Source organism: Dasypus novemcinctus, chromosome 30 (assembly GCF_030445035.2).
Source record: "Dasypus novemcinctus isolate mDasNov1 chromosome 30, mDasNov1.1.hap2, whole genome shotgun sequence".
In the NCBI taxonomy this organism is placed as follows: Eukaryota; Metazoa; Chordata; class Mammalia; order Cingulata; family Dasypodidae; genus Dasypus; species Dasypus novemcinctus.
This window is the reverse complement of record NC_080702.1, coordinates 17539945-17557938: the sequence shown is the minus strand read 5'-3', so window position 1 is coordinate 17557938 and position 17994 is coordinate 17539945. Positions and strand designations below refer to the sequence as shown.

The following is a 17994-nucleotide window of genomic DNA, read 5'->3' as shown; positions in this document are numbered from 1 at the left end:
AGTATACATTGGCCTGTATCCATTCTTGCAATGTTATGCAGGACTAATCCAATGTCCTAAAATTACTACCACAGTACACCTATTCTGAAACTCTGGTGGCCACTGCTTTATGTCAATGATTAAATGTTTTCCATTGCTAGAATAATAATAAATCTATTGTCGAATAATAAAAAGTCTACTTTAGTCCATTGTTCATTCCCCAATCTTGAGGATTCTGGGACTATAAAGCCTAGTCTGTTTCTAGTTGAGAGGGGGTAGATCCCATGGCACAGGTGAATGGAGCTATCTTGCAGTTGAAGACACTCTCTGTTTCTTAGGATGGGCATTGTCTGTTATCATCTTCTTGTTTGCTGTCCAAGGTGAGTCCATGAACTGGAGAATAGGTGTTGCAACTCTGCTGAGATTCAGGGCTCAACTGGCACATGTAAAGACCAAATATTTAAGTCTTGGGAACATATATTTTTCAAGTATGGAGCTAATTATGTGTTCAAACAAAAGGGGCAGGAGAGCCATATGTAAAGAACCTATCAAGGAATTTAACTCTGTTATACTGGAGAGCATAATTTCCAAAGTAAAACCCACTGACAGGGTGCCAAATTCCTGAGCTTTCTGCCTTTCTTATAGTTTCTGGATATTTCTAGTGCCCTCAGGAACCCTGCTATTTGAGGCACTGTTTGCTTTGGCAATCAATGAGATCCTGCTGAGACATGCATAAGTGTAACCTCTGGAATGACCTCCTGACTCACTTTGAAATCTCTTAGCCATAAAAACTCAATTGTGTTTACCATTTCCCCCTTATGTCAAGGTCTTTTTCTAGATGCATTGCTAGTTTGTGCTTGGTAATAATCCTTGGTGCCAAGGAGACTCATACCCTTGACTCACACTGGGAGGAAGGAGTGCATTTATATGCTGAGATTGGCTTAGAGAGAGGCCACATTTCAACAAGGAGTCTTTCTGGAGGCAACTCTCAGGCAGTATATAATACTAGGACAAGTTTCAATTTCACAAGAAGACGTTCATTAATACAGCATCAATGTCAAGGGCCTGGAATAATGGTATGTCTTCTTTCACCTGACATTACCTTGAACTCAGGTGAATCTTGCTGTCCTATTACAGAATGTAAAAGACTCACCAGGTTGGGAATTCAAAATCCTTCTGGTTATTGTATTGTTCTCCACCCATCAAAACAATATCCTATAAACACTTGAATATATTCATATGTCTCAGAGGCATGCCACATGTGAACACCTTCCTGGACATGACTGACATTCCAAACAAGTGATCCTCCCCCACCACCGCTCTGACCCTTCTCTGAACCAAGTCCTCTCTAAAAATGAAGCAATCAAAATAAATGAATAAGATTAATAAGAAAGTGAATAACAATTAAAAATAACCAAAGTCCTTTTTGCCTTTAACCATAATTTTCTTTAAATCCTTGAATTTTTTAAGAGATTTGTTTGAAGATCATTGATTAGCTGTTTATAATCCTGTTCATTATTGGTAACTTTGATTAGTTCTTTTGACTAGGGCATATTTTCCTGTTTCTTAGTATGCCTTGTAATTTTTTAAATGTCTAAGCATCTCATTATGATGGTGTGTTTAGATTGATGGTCAGTTCTCTTACCTATGATTTTATTCTTGACTGATTTTGCTATGGTACTTCTTTGATTCAACTTCTATGTCTTTAATATTACCTTTTTCTAAATGATTAAAACATGGCCAGTGACACACTAATTTTGTGCAGGCCAATTTCCAATATCCTTGGAGATGGGCATAGCAAAGGTGCCAAAATCCTCTCTCCTTTCCTTCCTTCCTTCCTTCCTTCCTTCCTTCCTTCCTTCCTTCCTTCCTTCCTTCCTTCCTTCCTTCCTTCACTTACTTATTTTTCCTCACTGAAGTGCTCTTTCCTGGGCTGCCAGGAGATGGCTGCCTTCAACAAAGCTTTCCTTTAAATCATACAGGCAGTATGGGTTCATTGAGACCCTCAAAGGGTCTTCTCAGTGGATATAATACCCTGGAGAGTACCCCTTCTGGGCCTGTTATTACAACCAGGTTTCACATTTCATGCTCACCAATCAGATGCCACTCAAATATTTAGCCTCCACCCCATTTACCCAGGTCAGTAGAACTCATCACTCCCATATGCTTTAGCAGTAGCCAGTCCAGGTCAGTAAGGAGGGTGTTTGAGAAGGCAGGATAATTTTAGATCTCTGCTGGCTTGCAAGTGGACAGTAGTTTGGCAGTGCCCAGACAAGACAGGTGGCAACCATGGGTTTCCATAGTCCAAATTTGCCAGGCAAGAGCTGGATCAGCTGTGGATGTGACCCTTACTCTTACTTTCCAGAGGTTGTGGACCGATGTGACTTTCTTAGGCCACAGACTCATGCCAGGGGCAAAATGACCTAAAACTGTCTGTCCCATGAGTAAGGGTTGGGTGCCAGCAGCAACAGGGACTGAGCTACTCACAGAAATCGACTGCAGTCTGTCTGCCTTTGTCCCTCTCCTAGGTTTTATCTAGCACTCCCCTGGACTCTAGAGGCCTAGAGCAGTTATTCTGGACAATTTCTGTCTGTCTTCTAGATTTTTTTCTGGGACAGAAGTGAGCCCTGCAACACAATAATCCTCCAAAGGTCTTTATGTCTTTATGCCACTTTGAGCCACTGTCTAGTATCCATTCTTTTTATTCTGAAGAGCTCCCTGTAGTAATGCTTTTAGGGACGATCAAGTATTGATGAAGTCCCTCAGCCTTTGTTTAACTAAGAATATCCTAATTTCTCATTTTTGAGAAAATGTCTTGCCTCGTATAAATTTCTTGGCAAGCAATTGTTTTCTTATAGCATCTTAAGTGAGAAATCATCCCATTGATTTCTTTTTTTCCCATGATTTCTGCTTAAAAATTGGCACTCAGTCTTATTAGGACTTCTTGTATGTAGATGTAACTTTCTCCTTGCAGCTTTTCAGACCTCTTTGTTCTTTGCAGTTGAGGGTTCAATCAATATATGACAGGTTGCATTTTTCTTCATTTTTACCATTTTTTCCCCTCTGGGATTCTTAGATGTGCATATTCACACATTTTGCTGGGTGTGGGAAGTTCTTTATCATTATTTCTTTGACTATTACTTTTGTCCATTTCAAGCATTTTATCTCCTTCTGGGATTACCATAAAGCATATATTGGTGTACTTGGTGTCCCAGAGCTGTATTAGGCTATTTTTGTTTTTAATATTTCTGTTTCCTTTCTGTTCCTCAGACTGAGTCATCTCAAGTGTTCCCTTTTCACATTCATTTTTCTTTTCTTCCCCACCTCCAATTTGCTATGGAAATTGTTCTGGGCCTTTTTTTTTTTTTTGCTTCATTTATTGTGGTCTTCAACGCCAGTTGTTCTGCTTGATTCATTTAAAAATATATATCTTTACTAAGACTGTCATATTGCTCATTCATTGTTTTCCCAATATCCATTAGTTCCTTCTCTGTAGTTTTCTTCAACTCATTAAGCATTTTTAAGGTATGTTTAAAAGGCTATGTTAGGTAGGTCCACATCCTTGTCTTCCTCCTTGATGTCTTCTTGATTTTTATGCTTCTTTTGGATGTTCCATAATTTCCTGTTTGTCTTGTACTATTCTGCTGAACACTGTACATTTTAATATTTTTAAATGTTAATTCTGGAATTTATTCCCTGACATGTCTGCTTCTTGAATTTGTAACAACCTGGTGATTACAGAAATTTTCTTGAGCTTCAGCCCTCCTATCAGGAAAGTGTGCCCATGTTGAATGCAGTGTGCAGAGTTTTCCCTTTCTTTCTGGGCTTTTGCTTGTTAGCTGTTTTGGAGTTCCCCTTTCTACAGGAGTTTGTTTGTCCCCTCTGTTTCCCCTGGAGATGGACCTCCCTCTCCAAGATATTTAAAATTAAAGGCTTTCTTCACAGATTGTCTGCCTCTGTCAATATTTCCCAACAAAAATGGAGCCAGGGTGACCAAATCAGGGCACAGACTGGTTCCAAAGTGCCCTCAGGAGGGATCAGAAAGGGAGTGAAGAGTCACTAAAGTGGCTTCCCACAAGCTAAGCTTTCTTGACCTGCTTAGCAAATGTAGCCCTTCAGATAACTGTCCCCCACATTCCAGAGGAAGCACTATATTTAAACATATCCACCAAAATCACCCCTTTCCAGTGAGGGTTAAACAAATGGTGTGACACCAACTTCATCCAGAGTGAGTTGATGCAATACCTGCCCTCAGAATCTGAATACCCTAATTGAAACTAGGATCAGTGGTCAGTCATGTCCACCTCTGCCCATAGGGAAGAAGGTTTTTAAGTCTCTGTCAGCAACAGCTAGCCAGGGACTGGACCCCAAGAGAGAAAGCCATACGAGTGGGGGATGGACGTTGATAGATGCTGTGTGGAGAGAACAATTTACTGTTCTTTACAGCAATTTCTCAACCTCTTCCTCCCTGTCTTTCCTGAGTGCTATATTATATTCTTCTGTCCTTAAGAGTTCCAAAATAGTTGTATCAGGCTCTTCCTGCCTATTTAATAGTTAGTTTTGGAGGAAGGACTGAATCCTGCAGCTGCCTCATCCAACACCTTCCTGATAATGCCCTTCAGTCTTCACATTGAAAAACAAATTTCTGCCACACCTGAGTTCCAGTCACTAAGTAGGTGAAAGAGTGGAGAAGAATGCATGCCTCTTTCTTTTAAAATTTGATTTTTATTATTTAAATTTATTTTTAAAGAAACTTTAGATTGCCTAGTGTTACAGGAAAAAATAGGGAAATCTCTTATTCCCCACCCTAGCCTACTCCCATAATTTCTCACATTAACATCATCTTATTTTCCCCTCCCTTTCCTTCTCAACCTCCTTACTCTAGCACCCACCAATCCCCCTATCCATGTTCTCTCAATTTTCTTTTAACTATGTTTTTCTCTTTGGTCCCTCAAGACTTAACCCTAATATTTCCCTTTTCAGTATGTCCTCACCATTCTAGTCAGTGTGAAATGTCCCTTTCTTTATGCTTACATTATATTCAGTGTATGTTTCAATATTTTTCCAAGTAGTATTTTATCCCTTTGAGGACAGTGCATCTTACTTCTTTTAATCCTCATTACTTAACATAAAATTTAGTCCAAAATTTATTTTTGCAGAATGGATAAATAAAAGAACATTGCACGAATTTTACTAACAAGTACAGTGTTATTTCTTGTGTGTTTCAGTTTTGAAAGCCACACTTAATTAAAATAATTAAAAGGAAAATTTAAGTTTTAATGTGAGAAGAGAAAAGCTCATGTCCTAAAATTATTATTTTTTTATTTTTATGAAATCCTTAGAAAGATAAAGAGGAAGAAAAATAACCAAAGACTACTAATAATATTTTTATAGTTAAGAAAGAAGTTAAGGTACATTTAAAACATGATGATTATGAAATGAGAAAGGAACAAGAACTGAGAAAGGAAAAAATGAATGTTCTCAAGTCATCATAAGAGAAATCTCTTGAAAACCTGGATGCTGAAGATTAACTGTGAAATTTTTAAAAGTGTTTCTTCATATTTATATAATTAGACACAAATTCAGATGATTTAATTAAAAATTAGTTGACTTATTTGCAACCATATTATTGAAGTTTTGAATGAAGTTAATCCCTGAATGATAGTGCCTTGGTAGCTCTTTTGAACCTGCATGAATCAATAGAACAATATTGACACCATTGCATTATTACTGATTTAAGTTACTAATCATGAGTTGGGCATCTTGAAAAGGTTTGAGTAAACTAGAACTTTGTCCCTGGGTGCTACACCATGAGGTTGGTTTGGCTTATCAATCCAAATCCTTACAATCTCTCATTGATATTACACATAACCGATTTTATTGTCACTCATCTACATATTGGCTCAAATAGTAGAAAGTAAGTGGATAGGAATTCTACATGTCAACATGAGGTTAGGGACATAATAAGAGATAGAAAGAAAATTTATGGAAGTGGTGCCTTTAATACATTTGCAGCATTTTATTATAAAAATTTATGTTAACAGATATAATGATGTTAGCATTTATAAAGTCTGGATGGTAAATACATGGGTTTCTGTTATACTACTTTTATAAGTTTTGCCTAATTAAAATCTTTGTAATTTCAAAAATTTTTATCCTGTATTTCTGAACATTGGGAATAAGCAGGGATACAAGAAATTCTTCAGGATTCTTGAATCTGAATTCATTAGAATTTCAGTGAAGCTTGATTAGGAATGGTCCCTAATAATATCTCATAGGACAAAACATCTGGGGATTAATAATTAATAGCTAAGTCACCTGTTGTCAAACTGAATCTCATAAGAGATAATCCCTGTCTTTCAGATGCCTTGATCCCCAGGTTTTCACTCTGGCATGTGATAGTGCCTGTGACTGTGGGTCTGCTGGTCATCACTGGGATCATCTATGTTCTTCTACTAATGCGCGCTAGAAAATCAAAAGGTAACTTTGGGTCTAGCATCATTTATGAGGGAATCAGAGGATAACTCATTTGAATAAGAAAATCAGACATGGTCCTCAAGTTATCTTTAGAATTTGAAAACGAGAAAAAAAAACTTATTAATAATAAAATTATTCAACCTGTATATACTTGGCTCTACATCTTTGTGAGATAATAAAGTTTGCAAGGTCAAGGTCATCTATCTCATAAAAAAATAATTCTTGGTTCATAATTTGATCAATTCCAGTGGGAAAAATAGCTATTGTAATGACCAATACATTATGTGCAAACATCTCCTTTTTGTTTTAAGGCAGAAATACAGTATTTGGCTACTAAAGCAAAGCATAGTAACATGTAAGGACTAGAGCAGTAGCATAAAAAGACAAGAATGGGGATTTTTTTGAATTGACCAAATGAGCTAATATTTAGAAAATTGGCCAGTCTAATATAACCCCCCATCATACATCATACACAATCAATTCATTTAACCATTTTTGCCTTTAAGTTTATATTATTTTATCTTTATTCCCCAACTTATTAGCCTGAGCTGACAACATAGAAGAACTGCCTAAACAGTTGGGAATAAACTACTAACACATATATATGTATGTATATGACCAAATTGTTAGTAATATAAAGACAAATTTATTTATCGTGGAATAACATTTTTCTCTTAAGGCTGATTGTTTTGGGTCCACATATAAGAGTCTTTCTACTAACATCAAATTAATTCCACAAGTTTATATAATAGATTAAAGGATTAATTTAGCAAAGAAAAAGTTCTATACTTTATAGTAAAGAACATGCTTATATATCATTTATAGAGCAGGTACAATGTACCAGGATCTCTGCTAGGTTGCCAGCTGCTAGGGTTGTAGCAGGTACAATATATTTGTGGTTCCTGTTCATTTGACTAAAGAGAATATATTTTGTTCATTTTAAATATTCTCTAGCATCTTAGGATAGTCTTCAGTGCATAGATGCCTTGTAATCCAGATCTTGACATTAAACGAGATATTCATTGTTTTACACCTAAAATGAATTTGATAAGTGCATATCCTTTTCTAACATTCCACCTTACCCTCCAAAAAATGTGTCAATTCTGTTGAAAATATATGATAAAAACATAGAAATAATGTTGACTGTTGTCTCAATATGTGTTTTGACTCTGAAATAAAAACAAAAACTCTTGTCTTACCTGAATATAAACTCTCAAGGGTATTCCACTTGATGCATATTATATTATAAGGAAGATTAGCATTTTAAAGTTATATTCCTCTGTAATGATTGCTTTGAAGATAAAATAACCAATTGGTGGATAAATTCTGGACCACTGGTTTAAATCCTAGCTTTTTTTTTTTTTAATTTTACTTTATATTCCTTTCCTCTATTCTGTGTCTTAAGGTTGGGAAGAGTGTACATGTAGGTAAACTCTTCATAGCCCCTTCAATGGACAAACCCAGAACCTGACTTTTCAAATGGGATCTACAGGGTATCATTTTTGTGAGCCAAAATGTCACTCAGTCAGACATCAGATGAGCCTTAACCATGCATCCTTTTTTGTGTGTTTGTTTTAGGTCGACTCATGAAGCAATATGGTGAGTTGGTTTATTTTGAACTCAAGAGAACTTCACTCTATCATTTACAAGGTAATTTCACAGATGCAAGGAGAGCATGACAAAGATGGATGGAATTCTTCAGAAAGGGTTACATGAATTGTGTTTGCTTGAAAAGTTTCTACAGAGCTCCCCTTATCCACATTAAAGCAGAAAAATAAGAGTTCAAGCTTAAGTAAAGTTTAATGAAACATTCAGCTCATAATGTATCAACATCACTGAGGTGTAGCTGTATTTGATAAATTTCAGCAATCTGGAGAAGAAACACTATTTCACACTGTTCCTTACACTATTTCTAAGTCTCCTTAGAGAAGTGGTTTTCACACTTGAACATACATCAATATCACTTGGAGTTTTAGTTAAAATTCAGGGAGCAGATGTGGCTCAAGTGGTTGCGTACTTACTTCCCACATGGGAGGTCCTGATTCAGTCCCTGATGCTTTCTAAAAACAAACAAGGTTAGTAGCTATGTTTCAAAATCTATACGTCAGCTGTAGCAAATATAACAATCCACAGGTAAAAAAATCATTGTTGGAGGAGGGAGAAAAGGGTTTGATGTTGGATATATGGTAGTTCCCTATATTGTAGATGTGACTACTGTGATCTAAAACTTTTTTGAATACAAAATTAAAATTAAAAAAAAAATTAAAAAAAAATAAATAAATAAAAACAAACAAATAAACAAGCACACAAACCAAAAACCCACCTCAGAGGATCTGTTGTGGCTCAGTGTTTGAGCAACAGCTTCCCACATATGAGGTCCTGGGTTCAATCCCTAGCCCCCATTACCTCCAAAAAAATTCACAGAAGGCTATGTCCAAATTTTTGATTCAGTAAGTCTGGCCTGGGACCCAAGAATTTGCATTTATAAAAAATTCCTTCATGATCTTTATACTATTGGTCCAAAGACCACGTTTTAACAACCACTGCAATTTACTTGATGGTTTAGAAAATATTAAGAATATTTAAATATTAGAATTCTTAGGGTAAGTATATTGCTCAGGCGATAGAAGGAATACAAAATGTAAATGCCTGGGAGTATATCAAATACAGTAAAAGTCATGCAGGTTTCCAGGATGCATAGACCTAAAACCTAGGTTTCAGTTACAAATTGATAATAATATGTAAGAAATCTTAGAGTAGACCAAGGGTCCATCTAAGGGAATTAGTATTGTCTCCTTTATCATTTAAAAATGTAAATGTCAGTTAAAGATGAAATGACGTATTCTAAAATGTCAATCATCTAAAAGCACTTGGGCCCTTTTGAAAACTCAGAGTCATTCATTGGATCAAAAGCAAGTAAAAGGCAGACATCTTCATGGAGAACTGCAGTGGTTTCCTGCTTCAACAGGGCTTGAAAGGAACAGATTTGACTCAACTGACAGAGAGTCTGCCTACCATATAAGAGGTCCAGGGTTCAAACCCAGGGCCTCCTAACCCATGTGGTGAGCTGGCCCATGCGCAGGGCTGATGTGTGTAAGGAGTGCTGCGCCACACAGGGGTGCCCCCCTCATAGGGGAGCTCCATGTGCAAGGAGAGCACCCCGCAAGGCAAGCTGCCCTGCATGAAAAAAGCACAGCCTGACAAGGAGTGCCACTGCACACACAGAGAGCTGATGCAGCAAGATGATGCAACAAAAAGAGACCCAGATTCCTTGTGCCACTGACAAGAATGCAAGCACACACAGAAGAACACACAGTGAATGAACACAGGGAGCAGACAATGGTGGGGCGGGAAAGGGGAAAGAAATAAAAAAAAAGGACTCTGGCACTCCTCCCCGTCGGCTAGGTCAGCCAATCCCAGCCACCTTCCACCATCCTTCCAGTGTCATGCAGACACGACCCCAGCTCCTCAACCACCCACTATGATGACCACATCCCCATGGCTGGTATGCCAGAAGTACAACCTGGACTCAGAGGCTGCCATTAACTGCCAGATCAACATGAATCTCTAAGCCTTTTATGTCTACCTGTTGATGTCTTACTACTTTGATCATTATGATATAACTTTGAAGAACTTTGCCAAATATTTTCTTCACCAATCTCATAAGGGGAGGGAACAAGCTGAGAAACTGGCGAAGCTGCAGAATGAATGAGGCACTCAAATCTTTCTTCAGGATATCAAGAAACCAGAATGAGATGATGGGGGGAGTGGGCTGAATGCAATGGAGTGTGCATTACAATTGGGAAAAAAGGATGTATCAGTCACTACTGGAACTGCACAAAAGGGCCAATGACAAAAATGTCCCCCACTTGTGTGATATCATTGAGAACCATTATCTGAATGAGCAGGTGAAGTCCATCAAAGAACAGGGTGACTATGTAAACAACTTGAACAAGATGGGAGCCCCAGATTCTGGCTTGGCAGAGTATCCCTTTGACAAGCACACTCTGAAGCAGTGATGATGAGAGCTAAACCTTATGTTGGCTTCTTCAGAGCCACAGGGTAGGTAGTGCATGTGTATTGGGTTTACCTTTTTTTAAAGTTGTACCAATGTTCATCCACCAAATTTTTTCATTTATACCATTCCTTCAAAGTAATTTGGTACCAAAAAAATTTTTTTTAAGTAGGGCACGCTTATTGAATGAAACATCTGTTTAAGAGTGGTTAACAAAAATTTAATATGTATAGTAGACCAATCTTATTCTTTTAGTCTATTTGGTCTATTATCCAAGGTATGGACAATGGGCACAATGCAGCAAGCTGGAGATAAAGAACTTTCTCCTATGTTGATCCCTAAATTTCCCCTAACAGAGGGGACTTTGGATCCTAAGGGAGTCAGAGCACCAGGGAGCTGAAGGGTCAATGCAACCCTGGGAATATTAGAAAATGAAAGCCTCTCAAGTTCTTGAAAGCAGGTTCTTCAATATAAAGACAACTCTTGCTGAGTAAATGAGGATAAAAAAACATAAACTTCTTGCTCTTTCCTGAGCTTAGAAAGATGATTTTGGAGCTAAATACATTTCTATCATTCTCTTCACCTTATTTCAACTCCTTTTCAGCTGCCCAATCCATAATTAAAAATATTAGATTTTTATTTACACAGTTAAAATTATTTTAATGGAAGCTATCTAATGCTTGGTAACTGTTTACTTTTCAGAATATGTGAATAGAGGGCAAATCATATTTACCAAATATTAATCTCAAAATTCACACAGAAATCTTACAGAAAAATTCTCTGGCCCAAGTAGTGGAGAGTATCCTTTGAGAAAACACAGACCGATTTTTCTGAATCATAGTATAGTTTTCAAAAGTCTGCCAAGAATCAACAGTCTCCTGCTGTGCAGTTGTCACCTCTTTCTGTTTGTACACAAGTGTTGCAGCCCTTGATAGTTTCCATTCATATAAGACTGTACTGTCTTCATGGAGGAATATACTGTTAGAATTTGCAGATATTTACCCTCTAAATACTTTTTGTATTTGTTTTCAAAGGTGAGCTCCAGAAACTATATGGTAAGTCATTCACTCCCCACCCATCTGTTTAAAGAATTGGTAACAATTAAAAATGCCCAGGCACTTTTATAGATTTGATAGATAATCTGATTCAACAACAAAAGACCTTACCATATAAAGAAATAAAATCTTATACATTTCAATTTTGGGAATTCTAAGTTGCTTCCTTAGTTTGCCATAACTGGCTTGTCCATGCCTCCCTGATCTTTGTTGGACCATTAGCCATATAATGTCTTCAAATTTGTAATCTGTTTGATTCAATAGAGAGGAGAATCTGGTTAGTTGATGGGCAGTGTGCCAAAGGATGCCCTAGCACAACCCCAAATGACAAGAAAATCCAACAAAGGCACACTATTCTTCCTTTAATGCAAAGCACAGTGTCTGACCAATAATAAAAAGCTCTATTAATGGTAGTATTTTTTTATTTGGGGGGATTTACTTTTTTCTGACCCACTTTCACTGAAATTGAGAATAAGAATCTTGTGTAAAGTGTACCTGGAAAATATTTTTTTCTCCGTGGAATTTGAAATATTTAGTTTTAATTGGAGGTCTCTTTTTGAATCCATTCTGACTTCTAAGATTTTGGAAGACTTGACGACATACAACAAATATTAAAATTGGGTTGTTATTTATATTACTGTTGGATTATGTTTCCTAATGAACTGGGTTTCTTCTTGGGCAGTTAAAGCTGGTTGATTGTTTCTGGTTGATCGTAACTCCACAGACACTACACTGCCCAAGGCTCACTTACCCTGTCCCTATACCTCAGTGCTCAGACCCTGTAGATGAATTCTTTTTCATGAATATCCTGTGGTGAACCTCACACAATCAGCATGATTATGTAAGGGCTGATTCAATGAGTGAGGCATAAAAACTCCAGATGATCGTGCTATGGGCACAGTTTATAATCCTGAGGATACCCCTAGAAACCACTCAGCTAAAGTGATGAACAAAATCCTTTTTCTCTATTTCTTCTCTCCTTTTCATCTCAAGGCTATTTTAGTAATCCAAATCTGGAAAGATTCCTGAGTTAGGATGGCTTCTATGGCAATTTCCTCAGAAAAATTTTGGTGGTTATGGATTTCTTATTGTCTATTATTTATCTTCACATTTTTTTTACACAGTTGTTAATTGAAGAGAAAAATGGGGAGTATTTTTTCATATCTTTGGAGGCAAGTATATCAAAGAATATATTTTCATATATTCAAAGAAGATATTTTCATATCTTTAGAGGCAAATATATCAAAGAATAATATATTCACTATTCAAAGATTATATTAGCAATTGAGTTGCATACAATATCTAACAATTCTTTCAAAATATATATATGCCTATGATTAGTTTCTAGGAGAAATGACAATGATTGGCTTATTTTTTATAAATCATTTCCTTTTAAGACAGTCACATTTAGGCATTTGTATTGAAATTTAACCCAGTTTTTAAATATGTTTTTGTTTTTAAAGGCCATATAAAATATTTAATATTGTTTTATGTTTTCCTCTATTTCAATCAAGTTCAAAAGCAGTTGACTCATTTGCCTCTTAATATTTAATACTAATGTATATTATTTTGCTATAGTGTATGTGGACCAAACAAGTAGATATATCACATCAAATTATCAGTTTTTAAATACTTTACAACTTCATGTATGATATATTTTAGATTGTTCGATATAATATGCCTGTCTATGAGTAATATATCCTCATACCTTCATGTGATCTTACGTTTAGACACATTATCATCTATCAAAATTACCAATCTCAAACTAAGTTTTAATATGTTTGGTTGCTTATTAGTACAGATTAAAATTATGTTGTCAATGTACAAGAGAATAAATCTGAATAACACTTTATCAGAGTAACATTCAAGAAATAAAATTATTTGGAAAAATTTGTATTTTCAAAGGAAACAGTTACTCTACTATTACAAAATATTTTACCCTTCCACATTTATTCAAGCTTTTGTTTCTCTTAATTATTGCTTTTAGTTTTCTTTAAAGTTCATGTTTTATGCTTGAATATTTTTCAAGTTAGTTCCTATTTGTTACAATCCAACTCCTGAAGTGTATGAGTTGGTGAAACTGTGAGACAAAAGAATACACCTGGCATTTAGACAGGCATAGCTTTATTGGGACTTATGGAGAACATCTTGGACAGTGACAGGTCAAAGAATGAATGAAGTTATTGCTCCACATGAGATAAGAAAATGAGGGGTGATATAGAAGGGTTTTGTTTTTGTCAGTCAAAGGGGTGCTGATGCAAAACAATCAGTTTAAAAAGATTCATTTTGTCTTACGGCAAAATGCCATCTTCTATAGACATTTGAAACTTACAAAACAAGTTATCTGCTTCCAATACAAAAATGGACAGCAAAGTTTAAAGATTTTCATTACAATAAGGAGAAATTAGTAGGGAAAAATGAGTTATGGGTCCAGAAAAGTTCAGCAAACCTATAAGACATCCTCCATTTGATTTCAAAATATGAGAGTCATTCTTAAGATGATAATTTCTTCTCCTTGGTGCCTCATGAAAACCCACCTTTTCCACAGGCTTGCTCAGTGGCCATTTTCTTGCTTCCTCCCTCATCAATAATCTGCATTGCTGATCAAACTCTAGACCTCACCAACTGGGAGCACTGGGGTGATTGCCACATGATACCCAACGATTGGGTTATAGTCCTAACCCCCCTAGTACAATGAGGTACAGGCAAAATCTTCCCTAACCTTTGGCATACAGGTTCAACCCTCTCAGAGCAGCAAGTTGACCTCCTGGTCTTCTCTAATCAATGGGGTACAGGTCCACCTCCCTCAGACCTATGTGGTGCTGACCTTAACCACCCTAATCCTTGAGGAATGTGCTCCAACTTCTGTGTGCCCTGGGGTGGTAAAATTCTCTCCAAACACAAAGCCATAATCATAATTTAATTATTCTGAGGTACAGACCAGTTTACAATTATATTCCAATATTTATTTTTGTAATTTATAAAACATATCAAACTGTTACATGGATTTAGAACAAGAAAATTCCATAGGGTATGAGAAGAGTGTTTCTGCTAGGGTCATGTGAAGCATTATCGTGGGGTGAGGTGATGATTTGACTACATCTCATAGGAAGGATGTTTACCAAGAATGCTTACTGCTTTGGGAAGATTACAGTTTATGATACTATATAAACATTTTCTCCCCTCTGGGGAGGGTTGTTAACATTTAGTTTATGTCTAGCTACAAGCTGAAAATTTAGGGGGCCTGGTCCCCGAAATCTACCCCCACATTGTGACCTACATTGACCATAGGACAAGCATTGCATCCATATTCCTCAACAACAATATAAAAGAAAACTGCTAAAACTTTTATGCAATTTTCAGTGACAATTGCAACACCACCTGGCAAAAAAATGGCCAATAGTTACAACCACCAGGGGGCATGTTTTACTCTATATCTAGCCTTGATTGTAAAATTTCACACCTCAGGGTAACCACCTCACAGCACAGATTCCCTCTTGTTCTATGCAGAGAGGAGGGATGTGATCTATGGTGACACACTCAGTTGTTAACTATCCTAAACCTTCATATACAACATATCCTAATAAAGATCTGGGCTTTTTTCATCTGCTGTTCCCTTACAAGGTAAAATATTTATTTACGGCTCTCATTGAAAGACAGCAGTTAAATCTAAGTCTTAAATGAGATGATTTTGTTTCAAAATTTTCAATGAGTCATATTCTGTCATGCCAGCAATGTGTTCACTGCTGTCAAATGCGCAGGAGTTATGGCCCAAGGAAGGCCAGTAGTACCTAAGGATGGTAAGTGGAAATGGGTTACTGCTGAAGCCCGCTCTAAAGAGGTATTGGCTAGGGAGCTATGGGCAAAAAGAAAGATGTTTATGGGGAGCAGGAAGGGGCAAATTGTTCTTGTCTAAAAGGGTGCAAGCAACATGTCCATTAGTAGATAAGAAAGCAGCCTGGAACTTTGAACTTGGGCCTTATCATCAGGGTCTTTGGCAGGCTTTATTCTGACCATACAACTTCCCTCATTCTATACTAACCTGCCTCAACTGCCCCCTCAGAGAGTTCACACCATTATTTTTAAGAGGGGGACTGAAGTTGATGGCCATTCTTCTATAGCTGCTTCCTATTGGTTAGGGATAGAAGACCCTACCTGAAGAGGTGTGAAACTCTCTGGCTATTCTATTGACATGGAGGCAAAGTGAATCCAGCACCATCGCTGGAATGGGATGAAATCCCCAAATGACTAATACCTTGTTCTGGAAGGCATTGATTCTGGAAGAACTTAGAATTTTGAAGATACATGTGGTTATGCCTGGGACAGCTAGGAGAAGAATGAGGACAGACACTGCCCTAGACATAAACTCACCAAGATAATATAGGCATCAACAAGATAAACATGGGGCAAGCCAAATAAAGACAATACTTAAGAGAGTCATTTTTTATCTTGTATGCACATTCATTAATTACTTAGAAATGAATTAAGCTTACAAAGACATTTAATATATTAAATATCATTCTGCATATGATCTAGAATAGATGTTACCATATTCATGAGGTATATATTTACAGCACTTAATATTCATCAATGCACAAGTTCCTCCTTGAGCTGCAGTAAATAGATCTAAGCTCCAGGTTTTCAATATCATACATGTTGTCTCCCTATGACAGCAGATCATAATGCCAATTGTGATTTTTTTAAGTGCTACTCACATCATTCTGGTAATTTTTGTTCCACTTGGTATGTCCTTCACACAACCAGCATGCTGCAGCACCACTGGCCCATGGAGGGAAGTTCCAGTGTTTCCCTGACCTGATGCATAGCACTATTTGGTGCTACAAAAAGAGCCAGTTTAGAGGCAATGTCCATTGTAAATTTGGCCATATTGAGCCATTTCCAGTAGCTGCAGGAGTATCTGAAACTGAAACATTCTCTCCATTTACTTTAGGATCATAAACAGAAAAGTGGCAGATACCTTTATTCTTTTAAGGATCAGTGATCAACCTAGCCAATAACTCAAATGCAGAGAAATCATGCAGGGTACTGAATACTTGGTTTGAATGTACAAGAGAATTTGATAATGTTGACGTGTATTTATTTTATTTTTCATACATTTTCTAAATACTTCCAATGAAGTTTATAATATAGCAAATGAACTTGATGTTATGTGCTTTAATTTTACCTTTTACACCTTTACCTGATACATTAACAAGCATTTTATTTTAAAAGTAAGGGAAACATTACTTTCTCCATTATTTTATTAAAACCTAAGATTACCAATGGAATCAAGGTTATATTCCCCCACCACCACTTTAATATGCAGATCAAGGTGGCCTCTGACAAGTATCCATATTATGAAGTCACTTTTTGTTATCAATATCAGTTCAGGGTTCTCTTTAAGAATTGACTATTTAAATATTCCAGTTGAAAAAATACTTGTGCAAACTTTCTATAACCAAATGTAACCACATAAACTAGTTATTTCATCTCAACAAAAATTTCCCTTTTACAAAACACATTATCTTACTTAAAATTACCTTCTACAATAACTTCTACAACTTTATATATTCATTCATGACTTGTCTTACGTATTTCCACCCAATTTTATGAAGACCAGTCATCTTATCTTAGAACAAAACACATTCTCTTAAACTTATCAAATTTTAGTCAGGATTGATTATGAATTAACTTTCACAAATCTTTTACTTCATTCAATAACCATTTCATTCTCACATCCCTCATTCTAGTCTGTGAAGAAAAAAATTCATTTCAATTTAGGCAGAAACAATTTTTTAAAAAACTTTTGTAGTAATTTCATTAGTCAAAAACTTACAGTTTTCATCATCTTAAAGATTTAATACATGTAATGTTAATTCGTTGTATTAGTATCCTATACTCCTAGGGAGACCAAATCCAAATTAGATGAAATTGAAAACATTATAGTTTAGGCAAGAAAGTTTTTTTTCCTTCTGTCCTCCACGGGAGGTTAAAACCTTTTTTTTTCTTTAATAAAATTCTAAAATTGTGAATAACTTTAAAAGTATACTGACTGCCAGGTTCTGGGATTTATTTGTTAATCTCCTTAATTTGTTAATCATAATTTAGAAAAATCTTTCCATAGCTTTCAAGTTTTTCTTTATTTACTGAAATTTGGCCAATTAGATTTTTACCATCATCTCAAACTATTTAAATGTAAAAGGTAATTACAGGGGAGACCACACTAAACAAGTTTTATTCTGTAATATTCCCTCTATCCCTATCATTTAATTTCCAGTCCTAGTTGTCAGAATTCTAGGCTAAGCTTTCACCTTCCTTATCTTTTCACAACAAGCTCACCCCCTTATTTTCCTCAACTGGTTTTACTGGAATACAGTCAAGGTTAGGAAACGACCCTGGGTGTAGGAAGGCTATAGAATGATTACGAAGAATTCAGCAAAAACATTTTAGTTTCTTTCTCTAAATTGT

The 17994-nt window shown here is 36.3% G+C and overlaps 1 protein-coding gene across 1 annotated transcript in view; it reads left to right on the top strand.

The window, feature by feature from the left end:
• LOC139437861 (myelin-oligodendrocyte glycoprotein-like) overlaps positions 1 to 17994 on the top strand; it is a 100513-nt gene that overhangs the window by 35809 nt on the left and 46710 nt on the right. The window contains exons 3-5 of the mRNA XM_071212732.1: positions 6343 to 6459; positions 8035 to 8055; positions 11506 to 11526. Coding sequence (XP_071068833.1) covers positions 6343 to 6459; positions 8035 to 8055; positions 11506 to 11526 — 159 coding nt within the window. The remainder of the gene's footprint in view (positions 1 to 6342; positions 6460 to 8034; positions 8056 to 11505; positions 11527 to 17994) is intronic.